We start from the raw sequence: 20,566 nt of genomic DNA, 5'->3' as shown, positions 1-20,566 counted from the left end.
GAAAGCTCCTTACTAGACGCAGAAAGGCAGAGTTAGGGTTACGGTCCCGCACCCCTCCTCTGTTCATAGGAGTGTGGGCTTTTTAAAGTTTTTTTCCTTTGTAGTTTTCTTCTTAGACTGCATGGTGAGATAATTTTAGCATTTATAGAAAATGGTGCTCCCCACTGGGCTTATACGTTAACTCTTCCTAAAGTGAATGGAGCATGCAGTAGAGGAACTTAGTTTTGTTTTTTTCTTTCTCTTTCTCTTACTATTTTTCATTAAAAAAAATTATTTATCCCTAGTACATTTGAATCCCAGAAGCAAGCAGGAAAGTTTTAAAAATTGGTGAGTATTTCTGTATTTTAAAACTCCACTGGCCCTAATCTCTGAATTGGGTCTTAGTTACATTCATTGCTGTAACACGGGCATCAGAATAGTTAGTAATCTGTTGATTGAGTAAATATGCCTTCTGTCACCAAGGGGAATAATATCCACATTTCGTGCTGTGTTTCGCAATGGAATCTTTATAGAAAGGTGAGGCTGAGGGAGACAGGAGAGTTAGGAGAGTCTACTTGGGAACAAGCTGGTCTAAGAAAGGCATCCAGTCTACGGCCATACCATCCTGAATGCGCCCGATCTCATCTGATCTCGGAAGCTAAGCAGGGTCGGTCCTGGTTAGCACTTAGATGGGAGAAAGGCGTCCACCCTCTTCCTCAGTTCCAGTGCCTCCCTGCCCTACCCTGCCACACTGCCTTGGGAAGTAATTACTGTTCTGGGCACCGCCCTGGTCAGCCCTCTCTCCTGTCTGAGTGCTCTTCACCTTGGACAAATCTGTAGCTGCCATGAGAAGACCTCTGAGTTCGTGGCCTGCAGGATCCAAAATCTGGCAGTCACCTTAGAAGTGGTGCACGCCCCGGAACCTTTGTAAGGACGGGTACAAGGATAATTCATACTTTTCCCTAAGGTTGATCTTCCTGAGAGCAGGCCTGCAGTCTACAGTGCTTCCTTCTTCCTCCCCCTCACAGTCTCCCACTTGACCCTCATCTGTCTCTAATCTTACTTTGGTACCTGCTCTGCATTGGAAGACCTATGGCATACTAAACAGCGGAACGATATAAAATGTTGGTCTTAGTAAAGTTGAAAACGAAAAAATGGTTGTATGATAATGAAAGTATTTATGTGCAATTCCTTTAAAGTTGACTCCTTTACTTTTGACAAAACTGAAGGAGTACCCCAAAGATGTCAGCTGGTCGTTTGGATGGTGGCCGCTTTGCATTTAGGCATATAACTCGGAAAATGTTCAAAAGAATGAGAGACATTGCTGCAACAAAACTACTTCAGTCTTATCCGCTTATTAATGTGAATGCTTTTAAAATATATATAATTTAAATGACACCAAAACCTCTCATTCTAGAGACATATATACTCATATTTATGTAAAATAATTTTAAAAATCTTTATTCAGTTAAGTCATACATTTCCAATGAAAATTTACTTTTTTACTTTAATAATTACCAATATTGTAGCTTTGACCAGTTGTAAACTGAAAATAAGTATAATTATCATTCAAATCAGAAGATTTTTTAACTTTGATCCTTGTTATCTGAATTTAAAAGCAATGAAATTTCAACCAAATACGCATATTTTTTGATATACGGGGTATCATGGTAGAGTGGTTGATAAAAGAATTTTGAGCATAAAAGTATGTTCAGATAAAATTCTTTGGGGAAAGTGAATAAGGAATGCTATAAAAACTGTTAAAGAACAGCTTGTTCTTTAATTTTTTTAAGTGGGTAATGAAGGCATCAAATCACCAGGGCATTTAGAGATATGTTTTTTTATTTCTCATTGTCAATACTTAATACATAAGAATTATAACTTTCACAATTATTTCAAGTTATGAGAAATTTTATGTCTCCTTAAAATTGTGTAAGGGAGTATATAGATTTTCAAAATTCTGTCTCCATCTAGTTCTTGAAGGATGCTAGTTTGGGATGCCACGGTGATTTCCAAATTTGGCTTGGTAGTGCATTTTAAAAATACAGATTTCTGGGCTTCTGTTCAGACCTATGAATCAGAAGTTCTACTTTGGGGCAGGGCGGTTGGGACCTTATTTTTAACATGATTCCCTGATTTGCAGTGACACTAAACCAGACAATCCTGGGACCAGTGTTTGGCCCCCTGTGTCCACTTGCTTCTCCTTCCAGGCCTGAAGCGTCTGCTCTCTCCTCCTGGGAAGGACTCAGGAAGTTCTGTAAAGTGGGGCAGTGGCGGACACTCAGGTGGGAAGGAACCATGAAGCCAAAAGTTTCTGGGGTGTCATCTGTGGAATGGGAACCTAGAACAAAGGCTGTTTTGTCCATTTGCTTTTAGAGGAGGTTCACATCCTCTCCATAAATGATCTTTGCCTAGCTCATCCTAAAATGGAGCATTTTTGAGCTCTTCTTTAAGAACTTTCAGTTCTTTATTGCAGTTTTCTAGACTTATCTTTCAAGATTAATACTGGCTCAAGATCTACTTGGGATCAGTCAAAAAAAGCAAAAAAACAAAAAAACAAACCCCCCAGAAAACATTCTTTGAGAACTATTTGGCTTCCAAAATTTGACTCCATCAAAATATCAGAAGCAGTCAGTGATTTCTAGCTATCCTTCTGGATCTTTCGATTATTAAAAAATCCCGCAGGATATGACATGTGGCTATTATTAGGTGCTATGAAATAGTCTGAAGAGTTTGACTTAATGGACTAAATTTGCTACACATCGCTAGGGGTGCATTGTCTTTTTTTTTTCTTTTATGTGAGAAATTCGTTGCCATTTCCTGTGTCTCAACAAGATAAATGAACTAATTTAAAATATTTTCTACGCCTCATCTGTCCACTCTGCAAGCTGTCAGTGGACTCCGATTGGGAGCTTGTGTGCCAGCAGTCCTCAGCCAGAGTACTGTTACTATGAAAAAAAAGAATGCCGTTTCTATAGCAGCTGGGAATGCCTTTGCAAATGTGCTTTCACATTCTTGCAGGATTGGGTAAGAAAGTCGATATTTGGTTGAGCTTTCTAAAGCACATTTGCTTTACTTCAATGAAGTCATTACATTTTTTGTTTTAATTGAAGAAGTGGGAGAAAATTTTCAAGAATTGATGAAGGGGAAAATATTTGACACAAGTTAAAAACCAGAACAAAGGAAAAAGAAAAATGTTGGAGTTATTAAAATTTAGAATTATAAGCATTAAAATTGGAAAAAGTTAATATTTTTCTTTAAGATGTTTCTAATTTTATGTATTTTAATGTATTTTGTGCATTGAATAATTTTTAAAAATCATGAAATCCTCACAGGTCTATTATTTTTTACAGTCACTTGAATTTGTCATATATTCCTCCTTGGCATATTTAAAGGAAAAAATTATATACAAAGAATCATAGTGATATACAACTTGAAGGCATTTTCATCCTCTTTTGCATCAGGATCGAGTTCTTCACAGTATTTACTTAGTGTATTTGTAGAGAAGGCAGAGCAAAAGAAGTGATAAGTTGGAAAGCATTTTAACTGTTTCTGAGATAGGACAGACGGTTTCCTTTTGGAATTTCTGAACTTTTTTCTACTTAATAATACATTTTAATGAGTCTTTGGGGGAAGTCATAACTTTACTACACTGCTTATCGCTCCTGCCTGCTCACATGACACAATACTCTTGTGAGGTATAATATTAAAATCATTTCTGGCTAAAAGTGGATTTTGGCTTTTAGCCTAACACTGAGCAAATAACCTTTCCAGTCCAAGTTAAATGTTCCCATAAGCTCCTTAAAACCAAATTTTCCTTGTTAAAAAAAAGTTACTGAATATAATTCCCAAAGGGTAAGGCATGGAAGCCATTTAAATTAGACTTAAAAAAAAAAAAATCCTTCCCTTGATTTGCTAGCTTGGCTTTTTTTTTTTTTTTTTTTTTTTTTTTTTGCTAATATTTGAAGGATAGTACTTTCCTAGATTTGAAGTGAGTGGTCAGAATTCTCTTAAATGTGTTTGGTGATCCATCTGATGTCTTCAATTCTTTAGCTTGAACTGTGGCTTAAAGCAGAATGCAGCTTCTTGCCACCTATTGCCAGTATGCCTTCAGTACAGAATCATTGCAGAGTCTCTCTTAAGCCCCATTTTTGTTCTTAATCATGACCCTGTTATTATCCAGAACTTTAAACCTCCAGCTCCCTCATTACACAAGGCCAGGCTTTCTATGGCTTGCCCAGTAGGTCAGCCCCAAGGTAGATGAAAATTTGATAGATGCACTTATAACCTCTTTGGAGCTTTCTGTAGGCACTTGACAAGTAGATTCTTTCTCCTAAATATTTTAACACATAGCCTTTAAAATGACATTTACCTCTTCTAGGACTATTTTTTGACAGTGGTGTGTCATATTTTTATTTTATTTGAAAACATCATTTGAGGTTTTATAGAAAAAAATAAAATATTTATCTCCACAGCTTGTTATCAGCAGAGAGGATAGGCATTCTTGGACGGATGGAAGGTTCATTGGTGGAAAGATTTGGGGAAACTATTTTGTGATAAAGGATTTCTTTGCATTTTTTCTTCTAGTCAAGTAGATTGCTTGTGGATTCTTGCTAAGAAAAATAATCCCTCCGGTGCTGCCTTTAATTTGATCAGGTTTAAAATGTTTTCAGAAGGCCTAAGCTTCCATTACATTAGTGTCCGTTGTGGTCGAATGAATGGCTTTGGAATGAGCTAGATATATTTTTTTATGATGCACCATTCCACCTTCCCACAGAAGGTTTAGTACAGTGGACCAGTCAAAACAATAGCATCATTTCACTTGACTTTGAGATGGTGGTGTATCCCCTTTCCCTCCAACAGATATAACTTTTTAATCATATTTTTCTTTGATGTTGTAAGGGTTTATGTTTCCTATGATATATATCCAGTATGTGCAATTATCACTTTCAAAAAACAGGCACACGGCACAATATCAGCTTACTGTAATGATTTTTCATATATGGCTATTGATAACTATACTTTACCTGCAAGAGGAAGAATTAATTATACATCTTGTTCTTGTTCATTAGGTAAAACTTTGCAAGATAAAATATAATCCTGGTAGGGCAAAGAAGCATTTTATGAGCAGGTGGGCTGAGTTGTGAAAAGACTATCAAAAAGCCTAAAACCTGGGGAAAAAACCAAAATCCTCTACTGCTTTGGGGCTCTATTTTTAATCTGATCCTCTGCTGAGTTCATGAATATTTCAAGTGAACCTGAACAGGTGACTCTTTCTCCCCTGGGGGTTCTCAGATGGTTTTCGATGGAAACTTTTCGTGTGTCACTTTCATAGTAGGAATGGCTTTAACCTAATACTGGTTCAAAATTAAGTCTGAATTCACTTGAGAGAGATAGGAAGACTCTGTGTGACATTTTGTCCAACTTAACACAAGTCTAGTAATAGAATAATTTTTCCATCCCACTGTACAGGTGTTTTTTTAAACCAAAAAATTACTTAAAATTATTTAAAGAAAGAGTTTTTCCTTTTAGAAGAAATCAGAAATACATGATGCCCATACTTTAAGAATGGTTTGTGAGCCCAAATATCTCTAGCGTCTTATATTTTGGTGAGCGCTAGATGGATACATGATTTTAGTGACCCTGATCGATAAAATATTTTACTAAACATGGCTGGGGCATAAAGAATGAAGAAATTGCTTCAAAAAACTAGATAAAAACCCTGAATCTGTTAAAGAGATTTTTCCCCCTCTCATCATAAAAATAAACCTGAAAAACACGCACTGGTGAAAAGAGTTAAGCTGTGGTCATCACACCTGCCATCGAAATGGGAAGCTGGGATTGAAGAATGAACGCATCTGCCTGTCAGAAAAAAATAACCACATGGCACTGAGTGATGCTGAACAAGGAACTTTGTATAGACTCATTTGAGAAAGGTTTGGATGCTTGTCCTGGCACAGGGCTTCAGACAGGTTCAGTAAGTGCTGCCCCACAGTTTTGGGAATGTTTCTTTAAAAATTATACTCCTTTTATCTGTTGGTGGTATACTCCCCTGATAACCACAGTGATCTGTTTTTCTGCTCCATTTGTATACCTAAGCTCTTGTGCCTTTTGCTTTGGCAACCTGAAGGAACTGTTGTATTATCACATTGTGCTGTTTTTTTCTATTGTCCTTATCTTTTACAATAGCCATGCTTGTAAAGCCTTTTATGTTTAGAGAGCACTTCTGCATCCATTATCTCATTAACTCCCACAGTGATCCTGCGAAGTACAGCTGTAGAAACTGAGGCTCAGAGGCACATGGGAACACTTACCCAGGCACCCTGCTCTTTAGTGGGAGAGCTGGACCTCACACTGCAGTCTCCTTCAGAGCTTCTACCCTGGCAGGTAGTGTTAGCCCCAGAATTGCTCAGATACCAGCAGACATTATGAGCCCCAAATCTTACCTTTATAACAATAACAACAACAACAACAACAACAGTGTAACAACAACAAAAAAAAACTAGAGGGCGTGAACTCTTCTTTTGCATTAATCTGACAAGGGCCATTTGAAGAGGATTCCAAAGGATAATGTTTTTTCTTTGTAATTTACCATTGAAAAGTACCACTTAAGACTCGTACTGCAGTACTAAAATATACATGTACGTACACTTAAATCAAAGCAGTTTATGTTTTACTACTCTGAAGCTAGATGGACTCCCAATGCATGGAACATCTAAGGGCCTCACTCTTTATACATAGGCATACACATGAGAGATATTAAAGGTGGGTGAATTTCAGGATGAACTGGATTATCTTCATCTTTTAAAAAAGTGATGTGGATGATAGAAGATCACATTTTAGTTTTATGATTGCCAACGAGCCATAATATAAGCAGTAAATGTCTCTCAGAGTATGAACGTATTTTTTTCACACATCTGCTTGGGTAATTCACTATTCTGTTTGAAAAGATCTCACAGAAATGGAATTTTTAAATATTGAGAAAATTCCATTAAGAAATAGAGGGAGAATGAAAAGCTCATTATAAAAGCCATGCCAAGAATAAGTCAGATGTGGCCTAGCATCTGAAAAATATTTACTTTTAATGGAAAGGAACTTTTAGAAAAAGTTAATGTTCTCACACTTTGGCTGAAGAATTAATTGCTGGACTAGTTGAATGTCTCTTTGAAGGTGGTCAACCAGTTTTTCATGACAGAAAACACTGTAGATAATGTATCGTTATTTTCGTGAAGAAAATCTGCATGTCTGGAATTACCTTGCTCCTCTTTTGGAGCTACACCTTTTTATGACCTGTTCATGGCTCGTTCCAACGACAGGGAAACTGAGGGTAATCCATCGTGTCTTTGGTTCTTGTGGGAGCAGATCTGCCCGTTCTGATTCTGAAATGACAGGAGAGGGGGGAAAAGGTCTAACTCTGTCATGATTTATGTCCTATCTTATTATTATTGTAAAAGCAATAAAATGACAACCTTAAAAAAAAAAAAAAACTGGAGATTCTACTCATATAAACATAATGTTTTTCAATTTTTTTTTGGTTCTTAATTGAAACCTGCGTTCATATGTGTGCATGGTTGTAATCTCTGTGTTCATAGTGATTGTAGACATTTTTAATTGTTTCGCATCGAGGTTCTTAACTCTTGTTTCATGGACCCCCTTTGGCAGTTTTTGGTAAAGACTGTAGATCTCTTTTCAGAAAAATGATTTTAAATATTTAAAATAAAATTCACATAATTACAAAGGAAATAATATTGAAATGCAGTTATTAAAACATGTTAAAATTAATTTATTGTATGATAATGAGCTTTTCTATTAGTGCATTAAATACCAAGGTGTGGCAAAATTCATAGTTACATAATTTCTGAGTAATTATGAGCATAAGTATTTTGGAATTGTCTGTGGATCTGAAGGTGGCAAGGAGGTCAGGGCAGTTGAGGAATTTCATGCCCCATCGTCCCTGTTATCTGGGTGAAGGAAGAGGCTCACTTGTCTTTAGAATATGAGGAGTTGGGCTGGGGTTGGAGAGTGATCAGATTTTGGAATAGATAGGGCAACATTGCTTAGCTCTTATTACTTCTCATGTACTGTGTGAAACCTCTTGTGTGTTATTTCTTTTAACACTAAGAACAGCTTCATGAGGAGTAGTTGCTGTTGTCATCTTTACTTGGCCAGTGTGGCAACTAAGCTTGGAGAAATTATCCACAAAATAAATCATTGAAAAAATACTGACCATCTTATAGTCTTCAAAGGAAGTCCAGCTAAATAACCCAGAAGCAGTATCCTGACTGGTAATGCAGAGCAAGGCCACAGTGGGGACGGCGTTAGGATTCTCTTCCAAACCTTTGACCAGAGCCCATTTTACCACCTTTTGTCCATGTCCTAAATTAGTAAAGATAAAAAAGAATTTCTAAGTGACCATAAAGGCCACTTGAGATTGGAAACCCCAAATTTGACTTATCTAGAAGATAGTCCCTAGACTCATTGTGAGGTGATTCTTTTCTCCTGAAGCAACTGCCTTAGAAACTTGAACAGAGCGAGGTGCGGTTGTCAGGGCTGCAGGAGAAGGGATGGACTCCGGACAGGACGGCCTGTGTTCACAAAGGGGACTGTACCCTGAGTTAGTGCTTCTCAGGGCCACAGTTGTCTCCTCTAGAGAGGTTCTTCCTCTGAAAGGTCACCTAGGACATGTCTGCTCTGCATCGACTTTATAGCTTTTCATCACTGCTTCCTCAGTTTTATTTGGAGACATGATGTCGGAGTATTTTAACTCGAGCATAAATTTTCTCAATGTGGTCTGCTGCTGGCATAATTGAAAATCAAGAAGCAAAGAGGCTGGGGCAGGCCACAGGCAGAAGAATTCATGGGTGACAGTTTCTAATAAGGGTCAGGTGTATTCAAGGGCCTTGGGACAGCTTTTGGTGTTCAGAACAGGAAGCCCCAGCATAGCAGCTTGTGTAGTTATCAAAGAAAAATGATATCTCTTTATTTTTCCTTTTCCCAGCTACTCAGATAAGTACCATCCACCAAGATAAGTATATGCAGTAGGCATGTATATAAAATGTTCATTTAAACTGTTAAAAAATGCCCGTGGGAAGTTGGATAAGAGAGGTGCTTAAAACCTGGCTCGCGAGTCCCTATTCCTTCATTGCAGATTAGCGAATGGTAAATGCCTTTCCTGTTCAGTCCCAGACTTCACCAATGAATGCAATTTCAGTAAATATACTAAAAACAGGGCTTTGAGAAAGCGTACACACCTGTCTAAAAAAACATTGGACAAAACAACGCCGCAGCTTTCATGGGTTGGATATTTGCACAATCTCAAAACAAATATTTCAATGGATAATTAGTCTTTATTTTTGATTTATTCTCTGTTTTTGGTCAGATATCTTTAGCGCTTCAGGCTCAAGGCCAGAAATAAATAGAAATATGTCCTAATCCATGATTTGATAATGCCAATAGCAAATCAGATCTGATATGCATAATAAATATATGTATATTTTTGCCTGTCTTTGGAGCGGTAGAAAGCTTGTAAGCCAGTCTTCCTAAATTGTGTTAAACAGAGAAATTGTCTTTTTAAATTTAACACTGAGAATTAAGTGATTGAAATATTATCATTTCTAACATTAATTCCAAGAGAGCTGAAAAAATAGTTTAGAAATCCTCCTAAGTAACTTCCCAAATCTCAGTAGATTTTTTGTGGGATAGAGAGCCCACACATCAGTGACTTTAGCAGGGCCTACTTGTACCAAAAGGGACAGAGTGCCTGTATTTAAGTAAATAATTCAGTAATTCTGAGTTTAATTAAATGCTTTATTCAGGGAGAGTAAGAATTTCTGTTTTATCTTTCGTAAACAATAATTTCAAATAATGAAATTTCCTCTAGGTAACAGGTGCCCTTTAATATTAAGAAATAAAAATGCAAATACACAAGTACTTAGAGAATGTTTATTTTGTGGTTTAGGAGGCTTGTTTTCCCTGCCCATCAGCTAAAAGATGTTGAGTGACAATAAGTACTCAGAATAAGATTTGTTTTAAAGCTCTCTATATGCTGTAATTGTATGCCCCCTTCACCCTTTAAATCTGAAATAAACTTGGAACGAATGATGGAACCCAAACAGGCTGTTAGAAAAGTAGAAATGAAAAGCGATTGATTTTTCTCAGCATAGATAACATTAGCTATTTTGTGATTCAGCAAATGCTGCTATACGCTATTAGTAAAATGCCCCTTTCAACATGAGATTATGATGTTGCCTTTAATGTTTAATTATTTACAAATGCTACTTTTATGTCTGAGTTTTCTGACGGCCCAGGTATTAAGGCACGGGGGAAGCTCTGTTTTCTGCTGAGGGAGTGTGAGTGTAGGAAAGGAGGGCAGGAAGCAAGTGTTCAGAGGCTAGCTTGTTTCTCTCATGCCCTTCTCACCCCTTTACTTCTGTTTGTTCTGACCATGTTATTTTTGCTGTTCCTATGCCTTGCCCTGTGCCTTCACTGAACTAGAATTCAAAATCAGGTCTGACTTCCCAGTCCACGCTTTAACTACTATGAAATTCTGTCCATGTCGGGAAGACAAGAGGAAAGTCGGTCTGGTCAAGGTACTCCCCAGATATTTAGTTTGTAGACTGTGCCAGATGCTTTTGATAACAAGATGAATAGAATTTGTCCAACTCCAAAGGAGCAAAAGATGGACAAGCAAGGAGACATGCCTAACCAGTAGGCATTCTTAGCCAAAAGTCATTCTGTTTTTCTGAGTGGTCCCCTCTGGAGAGTTACTTGGTAGCCTGAGGTTTAAACCTAAGCCACTCAGAAAATTGCAATAAAGTAATAGTCCTATTTTCCATCTAAAAATTAGCTGCTACTACTAAGCCATCATTATTCTTTCACTTTGGCAAGTGAAAGTGAGGTTTGTGTCAGGATACTCAGATCTGAGATCTTGCCTTTCAAGCTGTCAATCCTTAGCTGCGCTCACCCTTATCTTAATTTTGCCTCATGGTTTCCCACGTCTGAGCTTCATTACATCCCCCTGGAATGTCCTTTCTCATCCACCCCACTACATGTACGCTGGCTAAAACCTGCTAGTTCTTCAAGACGAGCTCAAAGTCCACCTGCTCTCGCTGGCTTCCCTAGTCCTCCAAAACCCTGTTGGGCAGCTTCTCTGAGCCATGTGGCAGACTCTATGTCCCCACTGCTGCAGGCTCAGCCAGTGTGCAGCATGTCCCCAACACTCTCCAAGGCAGTGTCTGACCTGGTACCTGAAGCATTGCATGTAGCCCTAAGGAAACTGCTGACTTTGGAGGAACCCCATTTTTACTTTATTATGAGTTCTCAGGAGCCAGCTTAATGGAACTGACCCAGCAGTACGTGGACTTGGTGACTTGTGACCCTCACTTCAGAGTGGTACACAAATCACCTGCCTGAGCTCTCCTGCCATGTAACCTGAGCTATCCAAGCAGAATCATAACTGTTTCCTTATCCTGTATTTGGTGTCCCTGAGTGGCTGTCATGAAGTTCATTCTCTATAGCCCCTCTTCTAGATCTTCTTGGTGGAAGTGCTGGGTTTGAGGTAGGTAACCAGCTGAATGCACATGCTGGCCTCACCTTTGTTCTGCCAGTCCAACTCTCTCTCCTTCCAAATCCACTAGCATTTTATCTTATGGTGATTACCACTGCAAGGCTTTTGTTACAGCTATTTTTGTATGCCAGTTTAAGCTCCTTGAATACACGGATTGTATCTTTCATCTTTGTATCTTCTTTCTCCTTTTGCAAAATGCCCTTTATATAAAAGATATTTAATAAGTATTGAAATGACTGAAAGACATTTCTTATATATTACTTATAACAAGGAAACAATCATTCATTCAGTCCATGGATATTTTTTGAACACCAGTCAGTGTTCTGGTACTGGGTTTTTCCAGAAAGATTCCTCTTTGTTGATCTTCCCTGTGGTGTATATGCTGATCCAAATGAAACCAAATGTCATTGGGCCGTTGACCTAGTACTTTTCAAAAGTTATTTGTTAATTTATCATTTTGTGTCTAAATTGCTTTGGCTTTTTCAGTTCTAGAATTCTTTTGTGATTCTTATTTAACATTGCACAGGGCCACCAATGAATCTCTAGCTTTGTTTTGAGTAAGTGCAGCCTTCTCCGTGAACCCCCCGTCACCTCTGCCCACTTCTCTGGCTCTGTGTCTTGGCTTAGCTGAGCTCATTCCTCCACCCTTTCCTCTTCAGCCTGCTACTTGACTTTTGCTTAGCTTCTCACCTTTTGCAGGGTGAATCTCACCAAAGAAAAAGCAATGAGATAAATGGCTTCTGATACATATCATAAATAAGGACTTAATTCAACACACTTGACATCATGAGCCATTTATTTTAATGCTTTGAACTTCAAGTGTAGAAATAACTTTTCTTGGGGGGATAGGTGGAAAGACAAAGGGCTTTTCATATTATGAGCTGATGCATGCATATTCAGAGTTGAATTTTACTGTACCATTTCATGGTGTCTGCTATGCGTATCATCCTGAGACAGCTGAGATCAGAACAATTCTGTGTGGCTAAGGTGGCGTGAGACTGCATATTAATTGCTACCTCTCACAAAAGCAGCCCCAGCCCTGCAGTGTCATTCTACCGTGGACCTTGGATTTCAGTGTTCACTTTTCTCTCCCTCCCGAGCTACTCTTTAGCTCCCTGGGTAAACTGATTTTTCTTGTTATCAATTTATTCCTCTCTGCTTCTTTGGAGTCTTGCTCTTATATGACAGCTGTTGCATTCTGCTTTCGTCCTGGCTAAGTTGTTTACATATCTATTTTTTTCCCTAGATTGTAAGCTCCTTGCTGTAGAACTCAGAACATTATCATCATATCAGTGTTCCCCCAGCGCTGACCAGTATTGGCATATGAGTGATTAACTTAGTGAATGCTAATGAACAGAACATAAATTTTACGAGTTTAAAAGCTGTATTAAAGACTTGGAGCAAAATGAAACTTTTAGCCTCAAATCTCTGACTTCCTGCAACAATAGTGACATTCATTGAGTCCAACGTTATTCCCTGTTTGAGTCGGGAAGGTTAGCTTGCTGTGTGTAGTGAGGGGGGTGGGGTGGGGGAAGTGTCTGGAGAGCGAAAGGAAAAAGGAATTAGCTAAATTATCATTAGCTTTTTCTTTGTCTGATAGGAAAAAGACAAATAAAATAAAAAGCACTTGTGCCTGTTTTGGAATTACATGCCTGTTTGTGGACGAAAAAAATCATAAAAGTTGGCAAAGCAAAATCATACTACCAATCATATGAAAAGAAGATGTGCTTTGAACCTCCAACTCCTTCACAGCTCATCATTTCTTCATGCCCTTTGCCAAGCTGTATGCCTAAGGAATCTAATGATACACAAAGCCTCATTGCCAGATACTTCATTAATTCCTCAATCCATTAGGAGCCTTAATGGCCTGTGCCATTGGCATAAGTATGGAAATCCAGTCCTCCAAGAAAGTACAGTGCTCTATAAATCATACTCGCCTGAGGATTCTCTCAGCCCTTGACACAGAAGAATAGATGAGAAAAACATTGTACTTCTTGAATTCCATTATAGAGAATAAGAATAATTGACACCATTTAACCCTTTAACCCTCCAACCCAGTAGTTCTAAGTGTGATCCCTGGATCAGCAGCATCAACATCACTGGGAACTTGTTAGAAATGCAAATTCAATGTTCCCAGCCCAGACATGCAGACACTCGGGGTGGGGCCAGCGATCTGTGTTTAAGCAGGCCTCCCAGTGATGCCGATGTACTCTAATATCCTTGCAGCATCATTGTATAATGAGGGTATTTTTTTTCTCTGTTGAGGGAGTAGATGAGCAGGTCTGTAAGAATGTCTCAGGCTTCCTTACTAGGAAACCATAAAGGTGAATGACACCCTAAAGTCACTCTAGCGTTATCTGTGTCAGCGTTTTCCTGCTGTGCTGTGTTGGTCTCCCTGGACATCAGCCCCTCTTCGTCTGTGTTCTGAAGCACTCAGTGATGGTTCTCTAGGCTGTCTCATTTAATTTCTCAACCCTCCTTTATTAATTGCCATCCAGAAATTGGCTCCTCATCCCTTTCACTAGCACCTCAAACAGTGAACCGCAAGAAGCACGGCCCTGTCTTTCTGAACCTTCCTTACTATTAAATCCCTGGTAATCTTACCGTTCATTGGGTCCCTTCCATTCCCATCCCTCTAGAAATTGGCATCGCCTCTACTCTCATCCATTTTTAGACTTAGGCAGCTGCTAGAGAGGTTCTTTCCCACACAAGACAGACTGTCCAACCCCGACCTTGAGCTAAATAGAGCTGTTCTATTTAGAGGGAGATACAGATAGAATGTCTGTCAACAACAAGTAACAAGAGTGAAAAACACTCAAAATTTATCTTCCTCCTAATAGCCACTTCCCTAGCCCAAGTAGTTACCGTCCTTTGTCTCGTGTTACCATAGCCTCCTTACAGTTTCTTTCCCTACCAGTCTATCCTTTACCCACCTTTCTGCTTAGAATGATCTTTCTTAAATACTCATTTTATCATTTCACATCTTACTGACTTTAAATATGTGCCTGTGGCTTATAGCAGGGGTCAGCAAACTAAGCCATGTGCTTGTTGTTATAAATAAAATTTTATTGGAAGACAGCTATGTCTATCATTTGTGGAGTATCTGTGGCTGCTTTTGACAGCATTGAGTAGTTGCAACTGGAACTATGGCACACAAGCCTAAAATATTTATTATCTGGCCCTTTAAGAAAAAGTTTGCTACCCCTAGTCTATAAGATAAAGTTCAGTCTTTACACTTAACACAGTTACTGACATATTTGGATTTAGTTCTACTGATTTAGTGTGCTTTTTCTTTGCTCCCACTTGTTCTGTGTTTTTGTTTACTCCCTTTCTTGTCTTTACTTGAATTCGTTAGTTTTCCTTATTCTGTTTCTTATATATTATTAGTTACTTGGTACTTTTATCCTTTTCCAAGACAATTCAAGAATGTTGGAAAATTTAAACTTTACTTTTACCACCTCCTTTCATGCTCTGTTGTCATCTATTTAATTTCTCTCTGTATTTAAAACCCAGAAGATATTACTATTATTGTTTATAAAGTCAATATTCATTTAATTTTATCCACATATTTAGCATTTTGGTTGCTCTTCATTTCTTGATGCATAGTTCTGATCCTCAAATGTGAAAAAGAAAAAAAAATCTTTATGTTTGCCCTTATATTTGAATGATATTTAGGGTGGATAAAGACCAAATTTTTAAATTGTACTTCAGAAGTTGGAAGATAGTGTCTTATTGTCTTTTAGCATTCACTGTTGCAGATTAGAGATATGACGATGATCTGATTTTTCTCCTCTCTGAAAGATTTTGGGATTTTTTTTTTTTTTTTTTAAATTTGGAGGTTTAAGGTGTGTCTAGGATGTGTTTAGGTGATTTTTAAAGAAATAGATCTTATTGTTGGGCCTTTTTTTTAGGACTGGAAATGTTTTCTCTTTCTGTTCCTCTATAACGCCTTTTAGAAAGATAATGGAACATCTGCATTGCTTCCACATACTGTTTAGCATTTGGTTCTGTTTCTTTCTTTTTGATATTTTCTTCTATGTTCTGTGCAATCTCTAGGCTCTGTCTTCCAGTTGCTAATTTGATCTTCAGTGGGATCTATTCCAATATTCAGCACATCTTGACTTTTTTTTGATAATTATATTTTTATGTTCTTTGAGGTGCTGTGTAGTTACTGTCTTTTAAAATTGATGGAATGTATTTTGAAATCTCCATCATAATATGTACCATACTTCTTAAACTCATTTTCTGTTTTCACTTACCTGACTCATATATTCTTCTATTAATTATGGCAGAAAATTAGTTTTATTATACATGGTTTCGCTTCAAGTCACAGAACCTGTCAAGGATGTTAATTGAGGACTTACTTTACCAAATAGACTGTACTGCAGGATGGAGAATGGCTCCCCTGCTGGGTTGTGTGGAGTTCGCTATCTCAGCAAGAACCTTTTTGATGTTTAAGTCAAACTTCTCAACCCTGTGAATAAACATCTTCCAAAGCATTGTCTATGGTTAGATTAACTTTCTAAGGATACTGGTTTATCCTTAGAAATTATTATCTCTGATCTTCATCAAAAAAGAGGGCACTGCTCTTACTAGATTACAAGGATTGTATCCTCTCTGGACTTAAGTGTGTTCTCTGTCTCCTTCACCCTTTCTGGAGGGCCTCTGTTTACTGAGGAAGTTATTGGTAGAAGAGGCTAAGAGTTACCAATTCATTAATTAGCTAAGTCATCATATTCTTTCTCACCCTTAAAAAATCCTATTTAACTGGGAAAATAGGAAACATCTGTTATTTTCTGAGCTTATTCAAACACTGACCTCTGTGTAGTATGATTAGGCTCTTATAAGATTGCCTGATGCCTGGGGCTCCTGATATGAGTTTTTGTTATTATAGTCGTCATCACATTTCAAATAATTGGAATTACCGAAAGGATACCAAAATACCAAGAATTATGAAGAATGTACTGAAAATGATAACAAAGAGATATCAAGATCAAATGTTAAGTAATGCTTTTATTCAGATTATAATGGGTCTTGTTTTAGTTCTATGGTAGAGTCAGTCTCTCTCTCTCTCTCTCTCTCTCTCTCTCTCTCTCTCTCTCTCTCTCTCTCTCTCATTTCTTAATCAGCTGAGCCACTTCCATAACCTCCCACTTAAAAATGCTTAATTGTACATTGAATCCACATGTATAGGCAAATCAGAAAAATAGCTGGAGTGTAAGACCTTTATGGGGACTAGTGAGAAATAATACTGCTTAGATAGACCAGGAAGGGCCTTTTATAAGCTTTCCTCTTCCATCTCTGTTCCCTTTTTTTCTGGAGTGTCTTAGAGATAAAGAGAAGCCATTGAAGGACATTAAGCAGGGGAGTGACATAGGATTTATGTTGTAAAGAGATCACTCTGGCAGGCCTGGGGAAGATGAATTGAAATAGAATGAAATAAAAGAGACCAGTTAGGAGGCCATTCTATGCTGGGCAAGATGCCACAGGAAGAGGGAGAGACAGAGACAGTGGTAGTTGTTATAGATGGGTAGAGAGAGATCGGAGCAAGATTAAGGTACAGAATCTATAAGAGTGAAATGGCTGATTAGACGTGAAGGCACAGAGATAGAAGTTAAGTGCATATTGATTGTTGTAGGTCTGTGATAAAATATTACAGCCCCCCAAAAGCATTGAATTTAAGTCACTCTTTTTGTCCCAGGAAGGAAAATATACCTGTAAAAAGATCAGTTGGACCAGTATTTGACCCAATTGCAGACCTTTTTTATCCTTAGGAATGAAAAGTCTAGCTTTTTGAACATTCTGTTTCTTCTACTTTCTGTTGTTGTTCTACAACCATTTTTTCCAAACCCTCAAGTATCAGTTCACAAATCTTATATTTAGTGAAGCTGTTTGAATTTTCCCATCTCTCATAACAATTGTACTGATGAAATTTAGGGCTAATTGTATGCAATTTAATTTTCAGATTGTGGTAATCATTATCGCTGTTTTTATTTTCATTCTCTCTTCCTCAGGCATAGTCAGCTATAGATATTCAACAAAATTATGCCCTTTGGGATGATTTTCAATTTTCTCACTTTGGGAGGCATATTTTTGTGTCAGTCATGAGGGCTCAGATTTGGATTATTAAACACTTGAACCCCTACTTTCCACATTGGACCATTTAACACTTTACATTTCCTTGCAAATGGAAAACTTAGCTCATCTGTATGCTATTTGGATATTTTTGAAGGCTTCATCTAATTTAGGGGAGTATGTGCCTGTCCTCCAAACCCATATTCTATCTCTTGATGTACAGAAAGGCCTGCCATGCAGGAGATAAAGGAGAAGCAGCTTAAGCGTTCATGGGTGATTTACAAGAGCACTCTTGAGGCCTGTGCCTAGAGAACCATGTGCAAAAGGGTTTTGCTTTCTTAACTACAAAAGTATTTCAACATATGTCTGGTAGTATGTAACTGTAGCAGTGTGTTTTCTTGAAATTATTCAGGTTATATTGCCACAGTTGCTCTCACTACCTGGGCCCGTGACGGGTCAGGACTTATTGATGTAATGAGTTTTCTTCATCTCTAATAGCTATTATTCTGTGAAGTGTGGAAATTGGCTGAGTTACAGAATTGGAATTGATGCCCTTCTTTATTTTAACCCTCCAGAAATGCATCTTCTGCAGACACCGGGTTAAGAAGGTCTCTGGAGCCTGCATCCAGTGTTCTTACGGCCGCTGCCCGGCCTCCTTCCACGTCACATGTGCTCATGCCGCCGGGGTGCTGATGGAGCCTGATGATTGGCCATACGTGGTGAACATCACATGCTTTCGACACAAGGCCAACCCACATGTGGTAAGGCCTGATGCTAAAATTGCATATGAACTCTCTCCTGGGCTAGTATGCTCTATTCTGTAATGTCACTCATTATTGACATGTCTTGGGGTATGGGTTCTTTGAGGGCAGGAATCGTACATTATTATTTACTCATTTTTTCCCTAGAACCCATCAGTGTCGGCTCATGCTAGACACAATAAATATTTATTGAGGTGAATGAATGAATGAACTATGCTAACTGTTCTGGTTTTGGACCTGTATTATAGGGCTGCTGAGATTTGTTGTACAGATTGTGCACTGCACATATCTAAGATGAAGGTAAGATCATTTCTGGGAAGAAAGTGATGTGAAAGCACCACCTGAGATTATGCAGCACTCAGTTTATGAAACTGTACACTCTTCCAGAAGAAACAAAGAGAGCAAGACAGTAAAATGAGAGGGTGGTGGTCGTGAACATTGGGGGCCTTGCTTCCTGAGATGGTATGAGCTAGGAGAAGTATGGAGGCCTTGGGAGGAGTGAGGACTATCTTAGAAAAGCAGACCTGTCAAAAAGAAGTATAGAGATCAATTTTCTGCCTTTACCATCTCACTCAGGACTGAATCTATTTCTGGAAAAAGAATGTTTGCAACCAAATAGTTGTGAATTTAACTATAATTCAGTTTACCTGTCCTGGGTGAATAGAATCTTTCTTCTGTTTTAAATGCTTAGAAAAATTATGACAGTGTTGAGATGGTTGCTATGCCTTTGTTAGCTTTCCAGTTCATCATAATTGTTTTTGGCTGCCAACAAGGAAGCTAAAGCATCGTATCGAAACTCAGCTTAGCTAACTCGCTGCCCTTTGTTATCCCTGGGAGGACTGGCCACAGTCTATTTGCAGCCTAACATGCTTGTCCTATGTCTCTAATAACCTCCTGTGAGCAGCCTGCCAAGTCGTCTGTATGGGCTTGGGGAGCCATGACCCATACACAACAAATCTCCGAGCAATGATTCCAGCAACCTCTGTGGGCATCTTGAAAGATACTTGATGTTTGTGGGTTGGGAGTCTGTGCAGTTGTGTGTGAATGTGCAAATGTACAAAATGACATCACCAACTGTCACATCTATCTTAAAGTTTTTTCCCGTATTTTTCTATTGTTTTAGGTCTCAAGCAGCATATTTATCCGTGCTTTTTCTTTAGTTTCTTGAGTTCAAAGGCTCTTGCTAAGAATGAAATTATGTATTCAGCAGAAAATACACTGTAGTGACTTTAAAATGTTACAGTAATAACATACATTGCATCACTGTGTTGCTTTGCCACTTACAATGTTCAGTCAATAGCATTACTTCATTAGATATGACACATGGGGATGGATGCATTTGGAGATGTGAAGGAAGTCATGACCTCTGGTATCAGAGTAGTTGGTATTCATACTTAGATTCTGCCAGAAGCATATGTGCAGCCTTGTGCAAGTTCCTGTCTCCGAGCCCCAGCTTCCTCCTCTACAAACAGCTGCATGCCTACCTCACCGTGTGTTTTTAGTCCAAAGCACAGAGTAAGCCCTCAGAAAATGAATGTTGTATTACTGCTTTCCCCTATTACTGCTGCTGGCTTTGGTGCTACAATTCTTTGAGAACTCGGACACATGAGTAGTATCCCTGTTTTGGGATAAGAAACCAAAGTTCACAGAGGTTCAGTTTCTTGTCCAAATAGATTCAGTTAATGAGTGGCAGGTGCTGGAATGTAAATACCTTTTTTGCCCATACTCCGTTATGTGTAGAATTCCAAACCGCAAACCTCCAATGGTGCTGGAGGTATTCATCTGTGCTTGGGGTCATACGTGGCCATTTTGATATTCCAGAATTCTGTGGTTACTGATGATTATATTTATGTTGCTATGAAGGAGATGCAGGTGTTTAATCGGGACCTCATTCCTCTTAAGTATGATGTGTGGTTCACTTAGGTTTATGTTACTACTGTGTTTCATAAATGACAATGAAAAAGAAAATATTTGATTTTGCAGTGATTTAGAAACTACTCTCCCTTTTTCTTCCCTACCACTTTAAGCTTGATATACTTTGTAAAGGGTGAGAAACATCACATAATTTATAAAATTAGATGTGGCAGTTTTTTCTTATGAGGGAAAAATTTTTATGTTTGTAAATTGCCTTTGTTAAGTTCTCTAACAGAAAGCACTGTGAGCACTGGATTTCTGAAATATATTC

At 38.3% G+C, this 20,566-nt stretch overlaps 1 protein-coding gene across 1 annotated transcript in view; it reads left to right on the top strand.

The window, feature by feature from the left end:
• Nucleotides 1-20,566, top strand: part of KDM4C (lysine demethylase 4C) — a 347,564-nt gene that overhangs the window by 269,401 nt on the left and 57,597 nt on the right. The window contains exons 19-20 of the mRNA XM_023535104.1: nucleotides 18,196-18,381; nucleotides 20,122-20,282. Of these exons, the coding sequence (XP_023390872.1) occupies nucleotides 18,196-18,381; nucleotides 20,122-20,282 (347 nt within the window). The remainder of the gene's footprint in view (nucleotides 1-18,195; nucleotides 18,382-20,121; nucleotides 20,283-20,566) is intronic.

Source organism: Pteropus vampyrus, unplaced genomic scaffold, assembly GCF_000151845.1.
Source record: "Pteropus vampyrus isolate Shadow unplaced genomic scaffold, Pvam_2.0 Scaffold136, whole genome shotgun sequence".
In the NCBI taxonomy this organism is placed as follows: domain Eukaryota; kingdom Metazoa; phylum Chordata; class Mammalia; order Chiroptera; family Pteropodidae; genus Pteropus; species Pteropus vampyrus.
This window is presented reverse-complemented; position numbering and strand designations above follow the sequence as displayed.